At 35.8% G+C, this 21,922-nt stretch overlaps 1 protein-coding gene and 1 long non-coding RNA gene across 2 annotated transcripts in view; both read left to right on the forward strand.

Moving 5' to 3' along the window:
- YIPF4 (Yip1 domain family member 4) overlaps window positions 1–6,852 on the forward strand; it is a 29,238-nt gene extending 22,386 nt beyond the window's left edge. Inside the window, exons 5-6 of the mRNA XM_040496458.1 lie at window positions 2,345–2,458; window positions 6,458–6,852. Coding sequence (XP_040352392.1) covers window positions 2,345–2,458; window positions 6,458–6,595 — 252 coding nt within the window. The 3' untranslated portion in view covers window positions 6,596–6,852. The remainder of the gene's footprint in view (window positions 1–2,344; window positions 2,459–6,457) is intronic.
- Window positions 6,853–9,666: 2,814 nt separating this feature from the next.
- Window positions 9,667–11,548, forward strand: LOC121044323 (uncharacterized). Its single transcript, XR_005797249.1, has 2 exons — window positions 9,667–11,385; window positions 11,457–11,548. It is a non-coding gene; the product is annotated as an uncharacterized LOC121044323 (long non-coding RNA).
- The last annotated feature ends 10,374 nt before the right edge of the window (window positions 11,549–21,922 follow it).

Genomic DNA, 21,922 nt, shown 5'->3' on the forward strand with positions numbered 1-21,922 from the left:
ATTCTGACAGTTTATTCTTTTTTTTTTTTTCCTAGTAGTTTATTCTGTGGAGAGAGTAAAGCAGAGGGGATGCCAGGCAGAGAAGTGATTCATTGTCCTAAATGAGAATTGATTGCTAAATGTAGAGATCTTGAGCTCTTTTGTCACATTTGGTAGAAAGATCTGCTGTGTTACTTAGCTCTTGTTTATCTGCTTTCCAGCTTCCAAAATTATGTTGCTGTTGTCCCATCTTCTGTTCTTCTGTTTAAGCCTCTTTTTTGAAGAAAATTCTATTATTAATGAAATAAAACATTGTATTTTATGATATAGAATATATAGTTATCTATACACCATGCGGGCCACAAAGAATGGTATGAAAATACCATCATTCATAAAGTGTCACAACTGACAGTTACTATAAAGATGAGGAAATAACTTTCATCAAACTTTATTTTCTCCAAAACTATACAGTTATCTTATACAAAATAATACTTTGATTCTTATAAATGGCTTTTTTGTCATTACACTTATTCTCTTTATTTCATGTGTCTGATCTAAACTTCCAGAGTTTAGGATCAGACTTTTGTTGCTGGTTCTTGTGATAGTGTTATTTTTTTTTCCTGTTTTATTCATCATTTCATATATACATTGGGGCTTACATTACTGACAATAGTGTAAGGTATGTGAGTAATGAGAATGAACTTGATCTGCATTATCTGTATTCTGAGAATGCGCAGGGGTTTCATCCAGAGCTCACTGAGCCTTTAGTTATCACTTCTTGTGGTGAGTGCTGAGGTGTGCCTTCATATTTATACATTTTTAATGTGTCACTTAGGGATCAGTTCTCCTCTCCCTAGTGAGCAACCTATATGGCCTCTATGTATTTTTCTGCTACTTAGTTTCTCCCAGGCATGTGCAGTGTTCTCAAAATGCATGATCATTTTGTGGTTTAGTTTCCATTTTTTATGCCTCTTTTAAAAAAAAGTTTTTCCCCTTTTAGTATAGTTTCAAGAGGGAATGATACTAGATATATGTGCTCAATCCATTATCTTAACCTAAAACCCTTAAATAAATTTAGAATAACATTTATCTGTGAAACTTTTTCACTCTGCATATGGAAATATAAAATAATTCTAATGGAGATTTAAAATTATATTTGTTCACATATTATTATGTTTTAACACAATGCCATGTAATATTTATATGAAAAAAGATATCACTAAATGCCTTGGTAATTTGGAACTGTTGATGTAGGAGTTAAGAGACCTGGATCTTAATTTGAACTCTTTTCTCATACCAACTTTGCTTTCCTGAACAAAGCACTTTGTCTCTCTAAAAATCAGTTTCTTCGTAATGGAGGCAGTAATACCTCCATTGTAGGATTGCAGGATTGTTGCTGCATTTGATCTGTCTTGATCTATCACAGAGCTTGACACACAGTAGCCACTAAAAAATATTTTTTCCTTCAGTCTCTTCTTCCTGCCCTCCCTTCCCTTTTAGTCTGCAATTACCACATGTAGCTTTCGAGACCTTGATTTTTTTGCTTGAATTAAGATGGTTGTGATCCCTTTAAGTAATCCTTCTGGGGTGCCTGGGTGAGTTAAACCTCCAACTCTTGATTTTGGCTTAGGTCATGATCTCATGGTTTGTGGGTCCCAGCCCCACATTGGGCTGCTGTACAGACAGCAGAACCTGCTTGGGATTCTCTGTCTCCCTCTCTCTATGCCTTTCCCTGCTTGTGCTCTCTCTCTCTCTCAAAATAAATGAATAAAAAAATTTAAAATAAAAGTAATCCTTCTACAACTTTAAGGAAAGTAGTGACAAAGTATACTGTAGTTGTAGTGAAGGTAATTGGATATATAAGTCTCAAAAGAGAGAAGGCTGGAAATGTAGATTTGGGTATCAGAAAATTGATGATAATTGAAACAGTAGTAGATTGATAAGACTGTAGGAACATAGCGGGTTATATGATAATTTGAAATATAAGGCATATGATACTTCATGATTTCTTTTTTTTTTTAAGATTTATCTTTTTAGAGAGAGAGCACGAGCTGGGGAGGAAAGGGTTGGGGGCAGGGAGAGAGAGAGAAGAGAGAGAGAGAGAGAGAGATTCCTAAGCAGCCTCCACATTCAGCGCAGAGCCCAGTGTAGGGCGTGATCCCGTGACTCTGGGATTATGACCTGAGCGGAAATCAAGAGTCAGGTGCTCAACCAACTGAACCACCCAGATGCCCTAATACTTGTTGATTTCTTCTTAAATCTCACATTTATGAAAGTACAACAATAAATATGTGATGTTCAGTAGTAATTAAAATAATTTACCTTGATTTCTATGATATTTATTTAAAATTTTGAAAATTCACAGGTTGCATATGGCCAAGTTCTTGGAGTTATAGGATATTCACTACTTCCTCTCATTGTTATAGCCCCTATACTTCTGGTGGTTGGATCATTTGAAGTGGTATCTACACTTATAAAAGTAAGTAGTGTATATCATAAAAATTAACTATTTTCCAATAACAAAAGTATACTAGTTCTCTGCTCAGAATATTGTAGTCTGTACCTATCAAACATTTGTAAGTATTTGGAACAGTGATCTTAGTCATTGATTGTGTTTCTTTTATTTTCTCATTTTATTTTTTATTTTTATTTTTATTTTTTTAAATTTTTTTTTCAACATTTATTTATTTTTGGGACAGAGAGAGACAGAGCATGAACGGGCGAGGGGCAGAGAGAGAGGGAGACACAGAATCGGAAACAGGCTCCAGGCTCCGAGCCATCAGCCCAGAGCCCGACGCGGGGCTCGAACTCACGGACCGTGAGATCGTGACCTGGTTGAAGTCGGACGCTTAACCGACTGTGCCACCCAGGCGCCCCTATTTTCTCATTTTAATCACCAGAAATTATAATGTATGTCTAGAGAGGAGTAAAGAACAAAGAGCAAATCAGGGTACAGGATATTACACTCAGATAAATTTTTTATTTAAAAAAAAATTTTTTTAACGTTTATTTATTTTTGAGACAGAGAGAGACAGAGCATGAACAGGGGAGGGGCAGAGAGAGAGGGAGACACAGAATCTGAAACAGGCTCCAGGCTCTGAGCTGTCAGCACAGAGCCCGACGCGGGGCTCGAACTCACGGATCGTGAGATCATAACCTGAGCTGAAGTCAGACGCTTAACCGACCAAGCCACCCAGGCACCCCTCAGATAAATTTTTTAATGTTGAATTTTTCTTCTCTGTGTTTGTGTGTTTGTTTGTTTGTTTGTTTGTTTGTTTATTTATTTATTTTTGGTCTTTTCCATAACCTTTATTTATTTTTATTTATTTTTAATTTATTTATTGTTTAATTTACATCCAAGTTAGTTAGCATATGGTGCAACAATGATTTCAGGAGTAGATTCCTTAATGCCCCTTACCAATTTAGACCATCCTCTCTCCTGCAATCCCTCCAGCAACCCTCTGTTCTCTGTATTTGAGTCTTTTATGTTTTGTGTCCCTCCTTGTTTTTATATTATTTTTGCTTCCCTTCCCTTATGCTCATCTGTTTTGTATCTTAAATTCCTCATATGAGTCAGGTCATACGATATTTGTGTTTCTCTGACTAATTTTACTTCGCATAATGCCCTCTAGTTCCATCCCTGTAGCTGCAAATGGCTCTTCTCTGTGTTTATAATACAACTTCATAGGACTTAGATTTTGTAGGTGACTTATATTTAAGATTTTACCAGACATTTATTTAATAACTGGTACTCCTATTTGAATAATAACTCCCTTATCAAATATGAAAGACATGGTTGTAATAAATTGGCTTTTCTATGTTGCAGAGATCAGCACTTCTTTATGCTGTGTTAAATTTACATTAACATAAATGCATATTAAACATTTACTGATAATATTAAGTATTAATAAGTAGTAAGATAACCTAAATTTTGAATAACTTTGGGAAATAAATGCTTAGCACATGTATTTATATTACACAATGAATGTAATTTTTTTCTTTATGAGAAAATATAGAACTTTTTTCTTTTTTTTAATGTTTTTTTTTGAGAGAATGTGAGCAGGGGCGGAGGAGGGGCAGAGAGCCACTTGAAGTGGGCTCCAGTCTCCGTGCTGTCAGCACAGAGCCTGTTGCGGGGCTTGAATTCAATGAACCTTGAGATCGTGACCTGAGCCGAAGTCAGACGCTTAACTGACCTAGCCACCCAGGTGCCCCAAAAATACAGAACTTCTTAAGACTACCACTTTCAGAACTGCCATTATGTAGCCTTCACATTAAAGTATTTGTTTTTAAGTACAGCCAATTAATTTTTCTGACATTTGGTTTTATTTAAAGTCCCTTACTAATTCTAATATATGGGAGAAAAGATTCCTTTTAGAATTGGTTAACTACAGGGTAATAATGAGATATAAGTATTAGGTATTGAGAAGAGTAGAGATTTTGGAACCAATTAGTTCTAAATTCGAAATCTGGTTCTTCCATTTATTTGCTACCCGCTTGGGGCGATACCTTTTCTTATCCTCCTCTGCAAATTGGGAATCTTGACATCTGTTTTTTAGGGTTCATTATCAAAATGGTAAAGTATTTATGCTTGGCACAGAGAAGACACTCAATTAGTAGTTGTTATTACCTATATTATAAAAGAATATTTTGAGAACATCTTTGTATATTAGAACTACTTGATCACTTTAGAGACCAAGTACCAGATCATTCTTCTCTCTGCCTTCTAATCCTGAAATCTTTTTTTTTTAATTGGCATTATCAGCACTTAATTTAAAAGTCTTACAGTACAGAAGCTAGCCCCATTGCTGACATGTAATTATCTAGCTTTAGTGAACGTACCACTTTACTGAATCATTCAGGATCTTTCTTGTTTGTGTGTTGTTTTAACTTGGGTTAAAGCCTGTTTGAATACTTCTAAGACTACTCCCAAAATTGCTAAAACTGTGTGTCTTCTGGTCACTTTTAGTAATCAAGTTCAATTGAAAGTTGGTGTTTAACATTCTTTATGCAATTTATGAATGTATTATTATGAACCAGAAAGTCTTTTGTCATTAAAATTTTAGGATACAATTGTTTTAAACTTCAGATTTTTCTTTCCCCAGTTCTTTTTCCTAATTGTTTAATCTTCTGTTTGTAGTGAGCCATTGTATGTTTGTTTCCAAGTCCAAGATTTATGGAGAAATATGTTGCAAAACTCTTATCATTTAAATCTCATTAGAATACAGTTTAATCTACAAGCATTATTTTTTAACATTAAATCTCTGTAATTCTTACCAATCTTTAACTATTTACTTATAACAAAAAAAAATGTATGACATACAAATGCAATTTGATCATAATCTTATTTCATATATTTCCCTATACTTTTCTGAAAGTCTAAAATATTTTGTAGCTTTTTGTTTTAGTTTAAAAAGAACAGTAGAAAACCGGACCATCTCAAATACATTTTCAGGCTGTCGGTATTTATTTTTGACCTTTCTACCAGTGGTTCTTAAGGACGATTTTGCCTCCCAAGGACATTTGGCAATGTCTGGAGACATATGGGGTGTCACAAACGATGTTGGGAGTGGAATCTTTCTAGTATGTCATGGGTCAAGGGCAGGGATTCTGCTAAAAATCCTGTCATGCACAGGACAGCTTCCCATAACAATTATCCAGCTCCAAAATGTCAGTAGTACAAGGTTGAGATATCCTGCCCTGTGCCAAGTCCTTTTCTGTCATAGTTTCTCTGATTTCTACCCTTGAAGTTCTTCCTTTAATTTTATTCTATAAAATGCCGTTTGCAACTACATCAGTAAGTGTTCTATAAGTTTCCAGTGGAAATAGCTTAAAATTTGGTACACGTATAATCTGAAAACCACAGTACATTGTATTTAATTAAACTCTTGACCAAACTGTTATTTTTTTTCTCCTTTTTATTTAACCCCATACTTTTACCAATTTCTGGGAAAATGCTGTTCTATTTCATAAACATTGTGTAAAATTTTCGCTTAGTCTGTTTTCCTACTTCTTAGAAGAAAAAACAGGAAAAAGTTTACTTTGTAATGAAATTAATTTTCTTTCAGCACATTTCTTTCAGTTGGCCAAATTTCTTTCAGTTAGCCAAAACTTGCCTTATCTTAAATCACCAGGGACACTGTTAAAAAGACTAATTAACAAAACCCTTCCCTGACGAGATTTTGATTTAGCAAGCTAGAGTGAATCCCCGGATTCTCTTTTTAATAGGCACTCCGAGTCATTCCTAGGATTAGACAAGTGTGATAACAAAAGACTTCATTTGCATACGTCAAGGAACAAAGCAAGGATAAACATTCTTAATAATAATCTTAAACATTAAGTTTTACTGTTTACCACAATTGGTTGTCAGGGTTGTTTTAAGAAACTATTGTGAATGTTATTTTACTGTCTGATACCCAGAATGTTAATTGACTTGCTAATATGCTGCCTTTTGTCTTTTTTGTTTGTTTTTTTAAAGCTGTTTGGTGTGTTTTGGGCTGCCTACAGTGCTGCTTCATTGTTAGTGGGTGAAGAATTCAAGACCAAAAAGCCTCTCCTGATTTATCCAATCTTTTTACTATACATTTATTTTTTGTCCTTATATACTGGGGTGTGATCTAAGTCATATATGAGTAGAAAAAGACATGTTACATTTGTGTGTGTAGGCTGGGAACTCTTGCTAAGGGGATTGAAGAAATCCTGTTGCTGGTAAAATTTTACATGTTCCACATGTAAAGGCAGGTTGAAAGTCTTTTTAAAACAACATTTTTTTGTATTATTTGCAGTTATCTGGATTTTTTTTGGTCAGAATTCCGAATTCTGTTTGATTCTTCATATTCCAGTGAATAAAATTTAAAAGCATTGTGTTTTTAAGATTGTGTCAATATTCACCTAAAAACTTGTGCCAAAAGCACCTGGAATGGTAATTATATTTCATTCAAAGGGTAAATATGGCAGCATCCTAATAATCTAAAAGCGCAATTTTTTCTTTAAAGGGTTTTCTCCTGCATTGCAGATCCTGTAGATATATATTTATATTTATACGTATATATTTATGAAATTATTCTTTTTATTCACAAAATATATTTCTGAATAGCCTAAAAGTTGAGATATTTTCAATCTGATGCTTAACCTTTCTTTAATTTGGCCATTAATCTTTTATTTATAAATTCAGAGTTGTTTTTTAAATTGTGTATAATTTTAAAAATCTCATACATGCTTCAGTATGTCCTTGTTAAGAGTCCTAATAACAACTAAAACTAATTTTTTAACAGTTGCTGCTGTAGATTTGGTTTGCTTGGGTATGCTTTGAAAAACTATTTTTGAATGCCTAAATATCTGATTTCAATTTATGTTTATCTTTCTGACCAAAGGAGCAGGAGGTATAATGGATATGGCATTATTAAAATTGTCAATATGTAGAGAAATAGTAATATTTATAGCATCAGAAATATTTTTAAGTGGTACTCCTAAGTCATAAAAGTTGCTGGAAAGAGACCTTTAAAATCTTGTGGTCTTGAATAATGTTATATGAAGTAGAAAAAAATAAAATGCTTCCCAGCTGTGTGTTTTGTTTTATAACACCTTGTCCTGTATTACTAAACAAGTATCAGGTACTCTAACAAATGTACAGTATTTGCTAAGGGAAATATTAAGAAATTTTAGTGAAATTTTGTTGCAAATTATTTCATATACCCTGGTGTATACTTTAGTTAATATAACTTTGTGAAGTAGATTAAATATTTTATTTATGTCCATAAAACAGCAAATGCCTGTTAACTATCAGCAAATTATATTATCCTTTCTGGTCTCAGCTGGAAGAGTTAACTGCTGTCCTCAATATGATACCATTCCTTTAACAACTTTATGCATCAGGAAATATCTAGCAACTCTGAAGCAAGTCTTCAAAGTACCAAACCCATCTCTCCTCCTTTCCCTAAAAAAGAAAGGGGGAAAAAAAAAAAGGAAAAATTTATTTTAAGCTACAGGAAAAGGGTGGAGCTATCTTTGAGCCAGAATAATGTGAAAATTACATATGCTAATTTTTAAAAACAAGCTTAGGACAATAGATTGAAGCACCAGAGGGACAGAATTTCTGGAACCTAAAATAATATGAAGTTGTGAGGAAGGATCAATAGCTACAGAAGTAGCAACTGTAAACATTTGTCACACATAAGAAATTCCTGAGGTCACTACTTTGTTACAGTCAATTATTATATTTGATATTCATAGTGTTGACCCTGAATCTTCCCCCAAGAAGTTTGGGGGTTGGTTCCAGGGGGTAGAATTTTACTAAGCAGTACATTAAACCATTTTGGGACCCATTCTATCAAAAACTGGTTTAATTTTTTTAACCTATCAGTTCTTTAAGATGTGAATGAAAAGTTTATGTATTGTATTGTGTTTATTCCCTAATGATGAAGATAAAATGAGGTATTGATGTTCTAAAAAGGAGTTTAAAAATAACAACATTTAATCATGAGAACTTCTGCTCTTTAGGGTATATGTAGGTACTATTTATCATGTTTCAAGGTCAACCAACATACTCATGGGCTAATGAGCAAAGTAGTTAAAACAGATTGTCAGTTTGGAAATGTAATTTGTAAATTTGTACCAGAGACATTACTGCTAACAATGATAAGCTGACCGTGATAATGTCCTTTCCTTGAATTTTTATATAATAATATTTTCTAAGTCATACTGATTTTAAATCATGATTCCAACTTAATTATTAGTTCATTAGTATTTTTAAAACAGAACTCGCCAGATAGTCTCTTCTAGTTGTGTGTGTGCGCGTGTGTGTGTTTTCAGTTGTAGCAATTGTGATGAATGTTAATCCTCAAAAGGAGAATTATGAGTAAATTATATTTACTTATATTTCAAATTGATTGTAAAATAATTGAAATTTGGATTAAAAATCAAAATCTCTTTATAATTTTCATTGTATTAGAAAACAGTTTAGGAAGATTTGTAAAGTTTTATGAACCATTATTAAACTTGCTTATTTCCAAGGTCTATAAGACAGTTTTATATAATGGTGTGTGTTTCCAAAAAATTCCCCAAATATTAAAATGCTAATATAGAGTTCTAAATTAGTGAAAATTCGCATTGACTGAAAATAATGAGGTAGATATTTTTGTTTATTTTTTAAAATTACATTGTACTTAAACATTGAATAAAATAATGCTTCTACAACCTAATAAAAACAGAATATTTTTCATATTGAGCAAAACTAATTGAATATTTTAAGATGATTGTTACTTATTTATCTTTTACATTTTTATGCATATTTTAGCCAGTTTTAGGCTTTAGGAAATTGTGGCACATTTTTAAGTTTTGTTATAATGTCTTCCATGCAATTCTTTTTTTTTTTTTCTTCTTTTTTTATAGTGAACAAGTTGGGTTTGTTGTTTTGTTCTTTGCAGCAAAGGATGACAACACACGTCATAGGCTTGTATTAATATAATTCTTTCTGGTTGCATGGCATGGCAGTCTGAAATAAGTCTTGATAGAACTAAAAATCACCCTCAGCGATTCTCTGCTCTGATAACATAAAATAATAGTGTTATTTTATTTTATTTATTTATTTATTTTTTTGAGACAGAGCATGAGCAGGGGAGGGGCAGAGAGAGAGGGAGACACAGAATCTGAAGCAGGCTCCGGGCTCTGAGCCTTCAGCACAGAGACTGACACGGGGCTCGAACTCACGGACTGTGAGATCATGACCTGAGCTGAAGTCAGACGCTTAACTGACTGAGCTACCCAGGCGCCCCAAAATAATAGTGTTTTGTCACCACCTTTCATAAATGGTTCTTGAAGGGAACCCTTGTGTTAACATCTTCCCTTTCACTACATTTTAATTTCCCTTAGAAACTGAATTACAGATGCTTTATTTCTCATTTGTGTACTTTCCTAACAGTAGTCTGTATGTTTGAGAATCTGTTGCCACTTTGTAAATAAATCCCAAAATAAGATTTTGACCTTCATAATGCTAGACAGTCTTCTGTCTCTGAACTTCAAATCATGATATCTTCTGAAGAAAGTTCCACTTGTGATTATATTTTCTTTGTAACAAACTGGTATACATTTTAGACCCTACCTTTTCTCTATGGAGTATAGTGGTCTGAAATTCAGAAATGAGAATATTCCCTGTTGAAGGCATATTATTAAGCATGAAGCTTAAGGTTAGATTTCTCATTGAAATTCTTTTGATATGCTGAGGTTGCATCTTGGAGGTTAATTAAAGGAAAGAATGTCGGGATGATTAAGATGGCATCAGTAAATTAATACCCAATTTTTCATTTTTGTGTTGGTAGTAACCGTAGTTTCAGCTTTTCTTATTTTATGCAAAATATCCATGCGTTTTTACTTTGAAGATATGTGTAGTTTGCAAGTGCTTGAAAAAAATTCCTTAAACATCCCTTGTAGCTAGTTCAGTGGTATATTTGTGCTATCACTGAGATTTTTTAAAAGTTAGATATTGGTATGAAAAAATATTTTTATAAGGTATTTTGAACTTGTAATTAGAGCATGTGAAGGTTATTAGTATAGTAGAGAAGTAAACTTTGCTATTTGTAATAATTTTCTTAACACTCGGAATATAAGTAAATTAGGTTTATCGAGAACAGATACCTTGGTTTTTCTATAATAGTTGCCACTGAGCAATTTTTATCAAATACAAGTGGATTGCTGCTATTCACATAATAAGTCCTCGTTGTTGAAGGTAAATGATTGAAATTATGTATTTTTGCTTGATTTTATAATGACCCTACTCACTTTTGTGGTATTAATCAGTTGCTATGTGAAGTATTACTTAAATAGGACGCACCATTTGATAAGGAAACACTCCATATGTTTTGTAATCCTTATACAGAATTATTTTCTCTTAACTCTTATTCATGATGATGGGCCTAGGTGCTAAGTCCCTCATATTCAATCTTCTTTGCCCCATGGGACTTAGGAAAATCTTTTGCCTAATAAAAATTTATTTTCAAAGGATGGTACTGGTGGTGGTCCCAAGAATGAAACATTCAAAAGAAATGGCATTTGAATTGGGTACCCTGAATATGAAGAGATAATAGTTATCAATCAGGTATTTATTGCCCACTCTGTATGTGCTGGGTACTGTGTTAGGTACAAGGATACAGTGGTATGCAAAAACCACACATGTACACACTAACTTTAATGAGCCAGTATTTTTGGAGAGAGAGTTTCACAAATTGTAAAACAATTGCAACAAGTAGAGAAATAAGAACTGTAGGTCTGTGGTAGCAAGAGAATGTATAATAGAAGAATTAGATGAGAAAAGCCTTCCCTTAGGCAGTGATGCTTAAGGTATAATCTTAGGAGTAAGTAAAAGTTAACTAGGCAGAGGTGGGAGGGAAGACTATCCAGACAGAGGAAATAGTGGGTGTGTAGAAGGATATGAAAACCCATTTGGCTGAAGTTTAGTAGGTTATGAAATTGAACAGGTTAAGTTGGCATTAGTCTGTACCTGACGTTCCAAGCCATGTTTTCTTTGTCAGGGCTCTTGTTTAGAAGTACAGTACCAGAAACATGCTTTTAATACAAAAAGCCAAGATATGCAATTCTATTTTTGATTTTCCCCAGCAGAAATGCATGTTCATATGCCACAAGAGACATGTGCATGGTACACAATAGCCAAAAATTGGAATCAGCATGTCCATCAACACAGAATGGGTAAATAGGTATAACACAGTGGAGTGTTATCCAATGAAAATGAATGACTGGAGCCACGTGTAAGAACATGGAGAATTACACAAGTATTATGAATGAACAAAGCAGACACCAAAGAACTTATACTGTGTTGCTCCCTTTGTGTGAAGTTCAAACACAGGCAAAATTAAGTGATGGTGTTTAGAGATACATATTGAGGTGCAAAGTTTTTTTTTAAACAGCTTTAATGATGTATATTACATGCCACAGAGTTCATCCATCATTGGTATACAGTTTGATAATTTTTATTAAGTTTGTCTAGTTGTACAACCACTACCACAATCCAATTGACAAAGTCATGTTTATAAAAAACAAGAAAGTGACCACCATTAAAGGTTAGTGGTTGGGGCACCTGGGTGGCTCAGTCAGTTAAGAGTCCGACTTCGGCTCAGGTCATGACCTCACAGTGTGAGAGTTTGAGCCCCACATCAGGCTCTATGCTGACAGCTCAGAGCCTGGAACCTGCTTCAGATTCTGTGTCTCCCTGTCTCTCTGACCCTCTCCCACTCACACTCTGTCTCTGTCTATCTCTCTCAAGAATATATAAACATTAAAAAAAAGGTTAGTGGTTACCCTTAATGGGAAGGGAGAAGGGTTGTATTTGGAAAGAGTCATAAGAAGGACTTTCATGGGTGTTTGGTTTTTATTAAGTCATTAAGCTGTATGTTTTATGTTTTTTTCTATATGTGTGTTATAATGTAGTCTTAATTTTTTTTTTTAAGTAGACTCCACACCCAGGCTGGAGCCCATTGCAGAGCTTGAACTCATGACCCTGAGATCAAGACCTGAGCTGAGATCAAGAGTTGGATGCTTAACTGAGCCAGTCAGGCTCCCCTTAAAATCTTTTTTTAACGGTTCTAAACAGGTTATGTATCTAACATAGGTAAATTATCATTTTTCATCTTTTTTATTACTGTTATTCCTCCACTATAATGCAAGCTCCCTTGGGACAAGGACATTTTCTGACATGTTCATCAGTGTATCCCAGTTTTTTTGAATGAATACATGAACCTGGTCATTGAGTCCTGAATTCAAATCCAAAGCCAGTGCATTTCAAAACCAGCAGCCTTAGCATTAGTCTTTCAGAGTGTTGAAGTTTAGTTGAAGTTAGGCAAGACCTTAGAGATGATCTAATGAGTATAATCATTTCTCATACAGATGAGGAAATTAGGCCTAAGAAAGGATTGTCTAAAATAACCCTGTTGTGGGTGCTTGGGCGGCTCAGTCAATTAAACATCCACCTCTTGATTTTGGCTCAGGGCATGATCTCACAGTTCATAGGTTTGAACCCCGCAAACCTATGGGGCTCTATGCTGACATTGTAGAGCCTGCTCAAGATTCTCTCTCTCTCTCTCTCTCTCTCTCTCTCTCTCTCTCTCTCCCTCTCTCTCCCTCTCCTTCTCTCTCTGCCCTTCCCTCACTCGAGCTTGCGCCCTCTCAAAATATAAATAAATAAACTTAAAAAGATTTAATAATAAAATAACACTGTTCACCCACACAGTTAAGAGTTTAAGTCTCCAGGGGCACCTGGTGGCTCAGTCAGTTGAGTGTCCAACTCTGGCTCAGGTCATGATCTCCCAGTTCCTGATTTCGAGCCCTGCATCAGGCTCGCTGCTGTCGCCTGTTAGCACAGAGCCAGCTTCAGATCCTCTGTTCCCCTCTCTCTGCCCCTCCCCTGCTTGCACTCTCCAAAAAAATAAATAAATATTAAAAGAAAAGAAAAGTGGGGCACCTGGGTGGCTCAGTCGGTTAAGCATTCGACTTCGGCTCAGGTCATGATCTCATGGTCCGTGAGTTCGAGCCTCGCGTCGGGCTCTGTGCTGACAGCTCAGAGCCTGGAGCCTGCTTCGGATTCTGTGTCTCCCTCTCTCCAACCCTCCCCCGTTCATGCTCTATCTCAGAAATAAATAAACATTAAAAATAAATTTTTTTTTAAGTCTCCAAACTTCAAATCTAGTGTTCTTTTCATTATGATCTGGAATATCAGTGTTGCCACTCAACAACCTAGGTATAGTTGTCTTTTTTTTTATCACAGTCCATTGTATAAATAATGGAAACATCTTTCCTTTGCTTTCCCTTTTAATTCTTCCTATTCCACTTTTTTTTTTTTAATTTTTTTTATATTTATTTATTTCTGAGACAGAGACAGAACATGAGCAGGGGAGGGACAGAGAGAGAGGGAGACACAGAATCAGAAGCAGGCTCCAGGCTCCGAGCTGTCAGCACCGAGCCCGACGTGGGGCTTGAACCCACAAACCATGAGATCATGACCTGAGCCAAAGTCGGTCACTCAACCGACTGAACCACCCAGGCGCCCCTCCGCTTTTTAAAGTCAATGTTAGTTTTAGGCTTTCAAGTATTGCACATTAATATTAAATAATAAAAGCTCAAAGGGCTGTTGTCCTTTGGATTGTCCTAGTACTTGGTACACATTAGCTAATATATTAGCTATTGATAATACTGAAGTCATTTAGATCAATGAAAAAGGAGAGTTTCCAGAAATATACCCAATTATATATGAGATTAGTACATGATAAAGGTGGCATGTTAAATTGATAAAAAAAAAGATGAATTATTGGGGCACCTGGTTGACTCATTTGGAAGAGCATATGACTCAATCTTGGAGTTGTGAGTTCAAGCCCCATGTTGGGTGTATAGATAACTAACAAAAATCAAAACAACAACAACAATAAAGAAACACTTAAAGATGAATTACTAAATAAGAGGTGATACTGCATCAGATAAAAAACATTTGGTTACAAGAAGCAACCCTATGATCAATGACTTCACTAAATATGAGTTTATATTTCTCACATGGTAAGAAATCCAAGGGTATATAATCCAGGACAAATATGGCAACTTAATGTCATTGAGGACTCAGAGACTCCTTTTATCTTTTTACTCTGCCCTTTTGAGTGTGTGGCTTTCATTTCATTGCTAGATTCCTAGCAGAAAGAAAGGTGAAAGTCAAGAGGCCAAAAGGAACATGTCAAGTCAAAGTTGCCTTTTTTTTAAAATTGCATTCTGTGACTTCACCACCTTGTATCTTGGGACAGAACTGAATCACTTGGTCATCCCTTGCTGCAAGAGTTTAGGAAAGTGTATTAACCTGGATATGTCTCTGCCTTAAACAAAGTCACAGTTCTGTTAGTAAGGGAGAATGGATACCAGGTGGGTAACGAGCAGTGTCTTACAAAGACATGTCAGGCCACTTGGAAAAATATAAAGCTGAATCTGCATCTCACTTTTTATACCAAAGTAAATTACAGATATATCAAATATTTTAAAAACAAATGCCAGAAAAAAAGCAGGAATTAATTTTTCATATATTCCTTGAGAAGTTGGGGCTTTCAAAGTATGGCATAAGACACAAGCCAAAAAGGAAGAAATTAAGAATGTTGACTACTTACCATTTAAAACGATTCTATAGGAAAAGATAAACTATGAATTAAGAAATATATGTAAGACTTATATAGGCAGAGGACTAATTTCCTTAATATAAAAAGAACATTTATAAATTAGTAATTGTAATTTAAAATGGGCAAAGGATATACATGGTCAATCGTGTTATGTAATATATAATAGTAAAAGAATATAAATTGATATTTAAAATGGGCAAGGGATATAAGGGAGAGATGATTTTTTTTAAAAGGCCAATGAATATATGTATAAATGCACAAATTCATTTGTGATTAAATGCAGTTTAAACAACAACATTGGCCCCTCAGATTGCCAAGCCTTAAAAAGGTTGGTAATACCTGGTGTTGATTGAGACTATGAGCAGATCTGATTTAACTGATAGACAGGAACATGGCTGTCTGAATTGTTAAAATATTGAAATGCAACTGGTAAATAGTAATACTGTAACTGCATTAGCAATGAAGTTAATTATGTAAATTCTGATAAGATTTTTTCTGTTGTGACATTCATTGGTAATGAACCTTTTGTTGTAATTACATATGAGAAACATTTCCAACATCTGTTAGCTTAGCCTGTGACATGGTAAATAATGTGGCTGCATTGTGCATTACCTATGAAGCATTCCATGTCCTAACAGTTGCTACTTCTAAATAGTTTTTTTGTTGTTGTTGTTTTATTTTTAGTACATTGCAATTCTTGGGTGAAAAGTAATAATAGTGTTTTAGTATTTTAAAATAGAATTTATAACAAAATATTAAAAATGGATATACCCCAAAGCTGTTTGACCCTATCTGTTATCTGTCAATGCAGAACATGTGCATGCCCTACGACCCAGCAATTCTATATGCTCACACACACATAAATTCAGTACTGTGCAATGAAACTTTCTGCAGTGATGGAAGGAGTCTAATATTCTGTGTTGTCGCTACAGTAGCTACTAGCTATGTGGCTTTTGAGTAGTTGGAATGTGATTATGCAACTGAGAAAGTGATTGTTTTTTTTAGTAAGCTCTATGCCCAACATAGGACTTGAACTCAAAACCCCTAGATTAAGTGTTGCATGCTCTACCAACTGAACCAGCCAGGCTCCCCTGATTTTCAACTTAATTTTATTTAAACTTAAAGAGTCACCTGTGGTTATTAGCTACTGTATTGGTCAGAACAGTGAATATTCATAGCAGCACCATTAATAGTGTTCCAAACTGTAAACGACCCAAACAGACCAATTAAGGCAGTCTCACACAGTTGAATATAATTAGATTGAAAGATCTGTAACTACATGTAAAAGTATGGATGATCTCAAAAACTGAATGAGCAAAAGAAGCAGACACAAAGTAATACATACTTCATGGTTCTATTTATGTAAAGTACAAAAACGGGATGTTTGTTACTCTTGAGTGAGAAGGAAGTAACTGAAAGAGGGTTTGGGATTGGGGCATCTAGGATGCTGTTACCTTCTCTTTCTTAATGTGGGTGCTAATTTTATGGGCGTGTTCAGTTTGTGAAAATGTATCAAGCTGTATACTTGATACACCTTGCTATAAGGATATTGTATTTGAATTAAATCTTGTAAATTGGAGAGAAAAAAACCCCACCCAGAATGAAGTGTCAGCAAAATGTTGGTAAGCTTCTTAACATTCCTTTTAAATGTCATAAATGTTCATGTTCTAAAACTGTGGAAGAATATGATAATGAACTCTAGCTTGGAACATTTCTTGAAACATCCTGAAATGTATTTTGATACTGTGCAAAAATTAATATAAAATAAAACATGTGATTTTCACTTCTGAAATGAAAACATGACTTATTACAGCAGATGTGAATTTTGAATGCAAACAGGGATCAAAAATGTAGTGTTGAAAGTGCTAAACTCCTATTTCATCCAGGAAGCAGTCATATTCACTTAAAGCTCATAACTCAAAGCTTTGCAATCATCATTGAGGAGGTTAAAAGATCTATCATTTTCACCCAAAAAAAACCTCTAAAAATTTCACCTGAGAGGTTTTTTTTTTTAATGTTTATTTTTGAGAGAGAGAGAGATGAAGTATGAGTGGGGGAGGAGCAGAGAGAGTGGGAGACACAGAATCCGATGCAGGCTCTAGGCTCTGAGCTGTCAGCACAGAGCCCGACGTGGGGCTCGAACCCACGAACCTTAAGATCATGACCTGAGCTGACGTTGGACACTTAGCCGACTGAGCCACCCAAGTGCCCCTCACCTGAGAGTTTCAATTGATCAAAGAAAAGTTATTTTTTTATGTTTGTTTATTTTTGAGAGAGAGAGTGAGTGGGGGAGGGTCAAAAAGAGTGGGAGACAGAGGATCTGGTCTGTGCTGGCAGCACAAAGCCAAATGTGGGGCTCGAGCTCACAAACTGCAAGATCGTGACCAGAGCCGAAGTCAGATGCTTATCCAACTGAGCCACCTAGGAACCCCAAGAAAAACTGTTTTGAAAAACCATTCATATTGTTAACACCAAATACTCTGGTGTTAAATACAAAGAAGGATTTTTAGGCATGAAATATTTAGTAAACCTTTTATACAGAGTTTGCAATTTAGATTTATGGTCTCACTTGTGACACATCTGAAAAAAGAATGTAAGTTTTCAGTCATTACCACAGAGCTTGAATTGGTACATTTGAGTGTCTTAGTAATTTACTTAAAAGGTAAAATATCACAATTTTAAAAATAGTTTAATGGCTTGCATTGATGCTGTGGAGCTGAAGGTAACATCCAGGGGAAAATACCAAACATCATTATAGGCGTTCCAAGGAAAATGATCCCAGTAAGAGCTATATGGAAAAACTTCATTGCATTTTTAACAGACAATACTATGAAATGCTAGGGAAGAAATCTGGAATTTTAGCCAAAGTTCAGAAAGATGTCCAGATGTTTTAATTTGGCACAAAGTCACTACACTTGAATATCTCCAAATGGTGCAATAAAGACATAAATACATGAATCACTTTAACGTATTTTCCCAATAAACTTTATATTTATTATCATAAATTTATGATAGCAAACAAAGGTAAAATTTTCTGAGAAAGTTAAATAGTATCTGAAGAGCTCAGAATTGTGATAATGATACTTGGATTTTTGTTTTGGCTTCGATGGAAGGCTATAGTTTTAGAACTGCAAAGGTAATTTGAGAATCATACCAACCAACCCTTGTATATTTTCTTCATTAGAAATTTTGAAGTCAGAGCAAACATTCAGAATATGAAAATATTTTTAGAAATTTGGCCTTACTCAAAGATATTTGGTCAAACATTATTTGGGTTTTTTTTTCTATGAGAATGTTTTTGGATGAGATTAATATTTAAATAAGTAGACCAAGTAAAACAGATTGCCCTTCCTAAGGTGGGTGGACAGCATCCTGAAGGCCTGAACAAAACAAAAAGGCTGACCCTCCTTCCTCCCATCCCACTCCAACCCTCTCACCTTCACCCTCCACCCTCCCAAGAGAGAATTCCTCCTGGTTGACCACCTTCTAGCTGGGAGAGCTGGGGCATCTGTTGTTTCCTGCCTTTGGACTCTTCCTGGGTTTCAACTCTTCTGGGTTTCAAGCCTGCCAGCCTTTGGACTGGGACTATGCCATTGGCCCTCCTGGGTCTCCAGCTTGCCTACTTACCCTGCATATCTTTGGACTTGTCAGCCTCTATAATCATGTGTGCTAATTTCTTATAATAAATTTCTTAGCGTATATATTTATACATTTATATATTTCTTATTGGTTCTGTTTCTCTGGAGAGCCCAATACACTTTTTTTTTTCCTATAGTCTTAAAATATGGACATTTTATATAACTATTGTATGTTCTTATTCTTAAATTTTTTTTTAATATTTATTATTTTTGAGATACAGACTGCGAAGGGGGCAGGGGCAGAGAGAGAGGGAGACACAGAATCTGAAGCAAGCTCCAGGCTCTGAGCCGTCAGCACAAAGCCTGATGCAGGGCTCGAACTCATGAGCTGTGAGATCGTCACCTGAGCCGAAGTCGGACGCCCAACCGACTGAGCCACCCAGGCGCCCCTTGTACAATCTTATTCTAAGTATGCTTTAGTGCTCGTTGATTTTTAGAAACCTACATGAGAGAAAATAGAGTTATATAATATTTACCTTTTTAAAACACAGGGAATGCAAGGTTTTCTGTAAGTGTGTCGTCATACTTGTGAACAGCTCGTCACAGAATATGTTTACCTGAAAGCTCAACTTTGCTCACTTCTGAGTACTTTTTGGCTCATCACTGTACCTCAAACCTGGATGTGATCTAACTGGCACCCAGTGGGATTTCTCTCACTCTGGTCATCTGACTCTATGAGTTTGCCATTGCATTTGGCTATAGGGTTTATTTTCTTGGAAGCTGAATCATAGTGATGGCCTAGCTTATGTGTTCGTCTAGCACTCCTGTTATACAAGGTTTCTTATTTAGGAACTTAAGTTTTCTTGTTTTACTATTGGTCCAGCTCAATGGTTTGGAGGTTATTTTCCTCCCTTGAGAAGATAGGAAAAAGAGACTTCTAGCTCTCTTTCCTTCCCATTATGTACTAACTGCACTGTCTTCTCTGGATTTGGATCCATTCCTAAGAGTCTCTAGCCTTTGCTTTTTCTGCGTTGTTGCTTTCTGAAGTTAATTTAATGTGTAGAAGCACCTGGGTGGCTCAGTTGTTAAGCATCCGACTCTTAGATTTTGACTCAGGTCATGATCACACTGCCTGTGAGACCAAACCCCGAGTTGAGCTCTGCGCTGGGTATGGAGCCTGCTTAAGATGCTCTGTCTCCCTCTCCCTCTGCCCCTCCCCCATTTGCACATTCTCTCTGTATCTCTCTGTCAACAAAATTAATGTGTATCATTCAGGCACAAGAGACATCATATTTCTGTTTTGCTAAATTAAATCTGTTATATAAACCATATTTAATCCTCCTGTTAATTATTTTTGTTTATGGTGTGAAATAGGACCGAATTTTATTATTTTCCATATAGATAACCAATTGTCCAAGCAACATTTAGTAAATAATTCAACATATCCATACTGACCTACAGGATATGAAGTTTCCAGGTATGTATGAGTTTACACAGAGATAATTCATAGCCTGGCTGCCCTACCACACTATCTTTAGAGTTTGTCTTTTATTTTTTAAAAATTGTTTAATGTTTACTTATTTCTGAGAGAGAGAGCACAAGCAGGGGAGGGGCAGAAAGAGAGGGAGACACAGAATCTGAAACAGGCTCTGCGCTGTCAGCACGGGGCCCGATGTGGGGCTTGAACCCACGAACTGCGAGATCATGACCTGAACTGATGTCAGATGCTTAACCGACTGAGGCACCCAAGCGCCTCTAGTCGTCTTACATTTTTTAAAATTCATTCTTGATCTTTTGGGTTTGTCTGAGCTTATCTGACAGCTCCATTCATGGTACATTGGCTGCTTTGAACACCTCCCCTTCTTACTCAGTTGAATTGCTTGCACTTCTCTTGTTAGAATATAATTTTTAAAGCTTCCCTATCCCTTTGTATTTCCTTTAAAAATCCTTGGCCTTGGTATCACATGAATTAAAAAAAAAAATTCCTGTTATCACTCTCAAAACTAAGAGTATATGTCTAATGTATGTTCAACATTATTCTTTTTGCTATTACAATATCTTCCAAGGATAAATTCAAGCTAGTGTCATGACATAAGTCTAGCTTTCTGGTCAGAATTAAATTTATAAGTCATTTATTTATAAGTCATTCCTAATATTTTTGCTCCCCTTAGAGCAACATAATCATGAGCAAGGCAAATGTTCTCTGGATAGGTATTAAAAACTTTCCCATGGGGCGCCTGGGTGGCTCAGTTGATTGAACGTCCAACTTCGGTTCAGGTCATGATCTCACAGTTTGTGAGTTTGAGCCCCGCGTCAGGCTCTGTGCTGACAGCTTGGAGCCTGGAGCCTGCTTCGATTCTGTGTCCCCCTCTCTCTCTGCCCCTCCCCAACTCATGCTCTGTCTCTCTCTGTCTCTCAAAACTAAATAAACATTAAAAAAAAATTAAAGAGGGGCGCCTGGGTGGCTCAGTCAGTTAAGCATCCGACTTCGGCTCGGGTCATGATCTCGTGGTCCGTGAGTTCGAGCCCCGCATCTGGTTCTGTGAGCAAATACAGCTCAGAGCCTGGAGCCTGTTTCAGATTCTGTGTCTTCCTCTCTCTCTGACCCTCCCCCATTCATGCTCTGTCTCTCTCTGTCTCAAAAATAAATAAACGTTAAAAAAAAATTAAAAAAAAAATTAAAGAAAACTTTCCCATATCCCACCCTGAAACATTTCCTAATTAATTTTAAAGTGATAAATTTCCTTTCACCTTATCTAAAAATCCACAATCCTCTTCATCCTCCACTTTAAAAAAGACACTAATTTTCCTGGTTTTCCTGAATACTTTGAAGAGTGAATAAGCAGCAGGAGATGGAGCCTCAACTTAGCCGGAGATGAAGTCTGAGCACGTCTACAGGATTGGTGAGCAGGCTGACCAGAAGCCTATTTCCATGAGGGCCTGAAAAATCCTTGAAGGACTGAACTCTTCCTTGGGGAAGAGAGAACCAAGCATAGTGAGTTTGGTACAGTTGCAAGCCTTTACTTTTCTGAGGGAGGAAGAAATTCTGTGTCAGGTCTGATACTTGGATTTAATTGCTTGGTCAGCAGTATATTCCCTACTCCCTTCTTCCCCATATAGAAACCATATATGACATTAAAGCTGAAGAACTCAATAGGAATTTTAGATCATACAGGATAACCTTTCTTCTCAATTCTGGGAATACTTTTA

The sequence above is a fragment of the Herpailurus yagouaroundi genome, unplaced genomic scaffold (genome assembly GCF_014898765.1).
Source record: "Herpailurus yagouaroundi ecotype Mexico unplaced genomic scaffold, PumYag 188, whole genome shotgun sequence".
Lineage (NCBI taxonomy): Eukaryota > Metazoa > Chordata > Mammalia > Carnivora > Felidae > Herpailurus > Herpailurus yagouaroundi.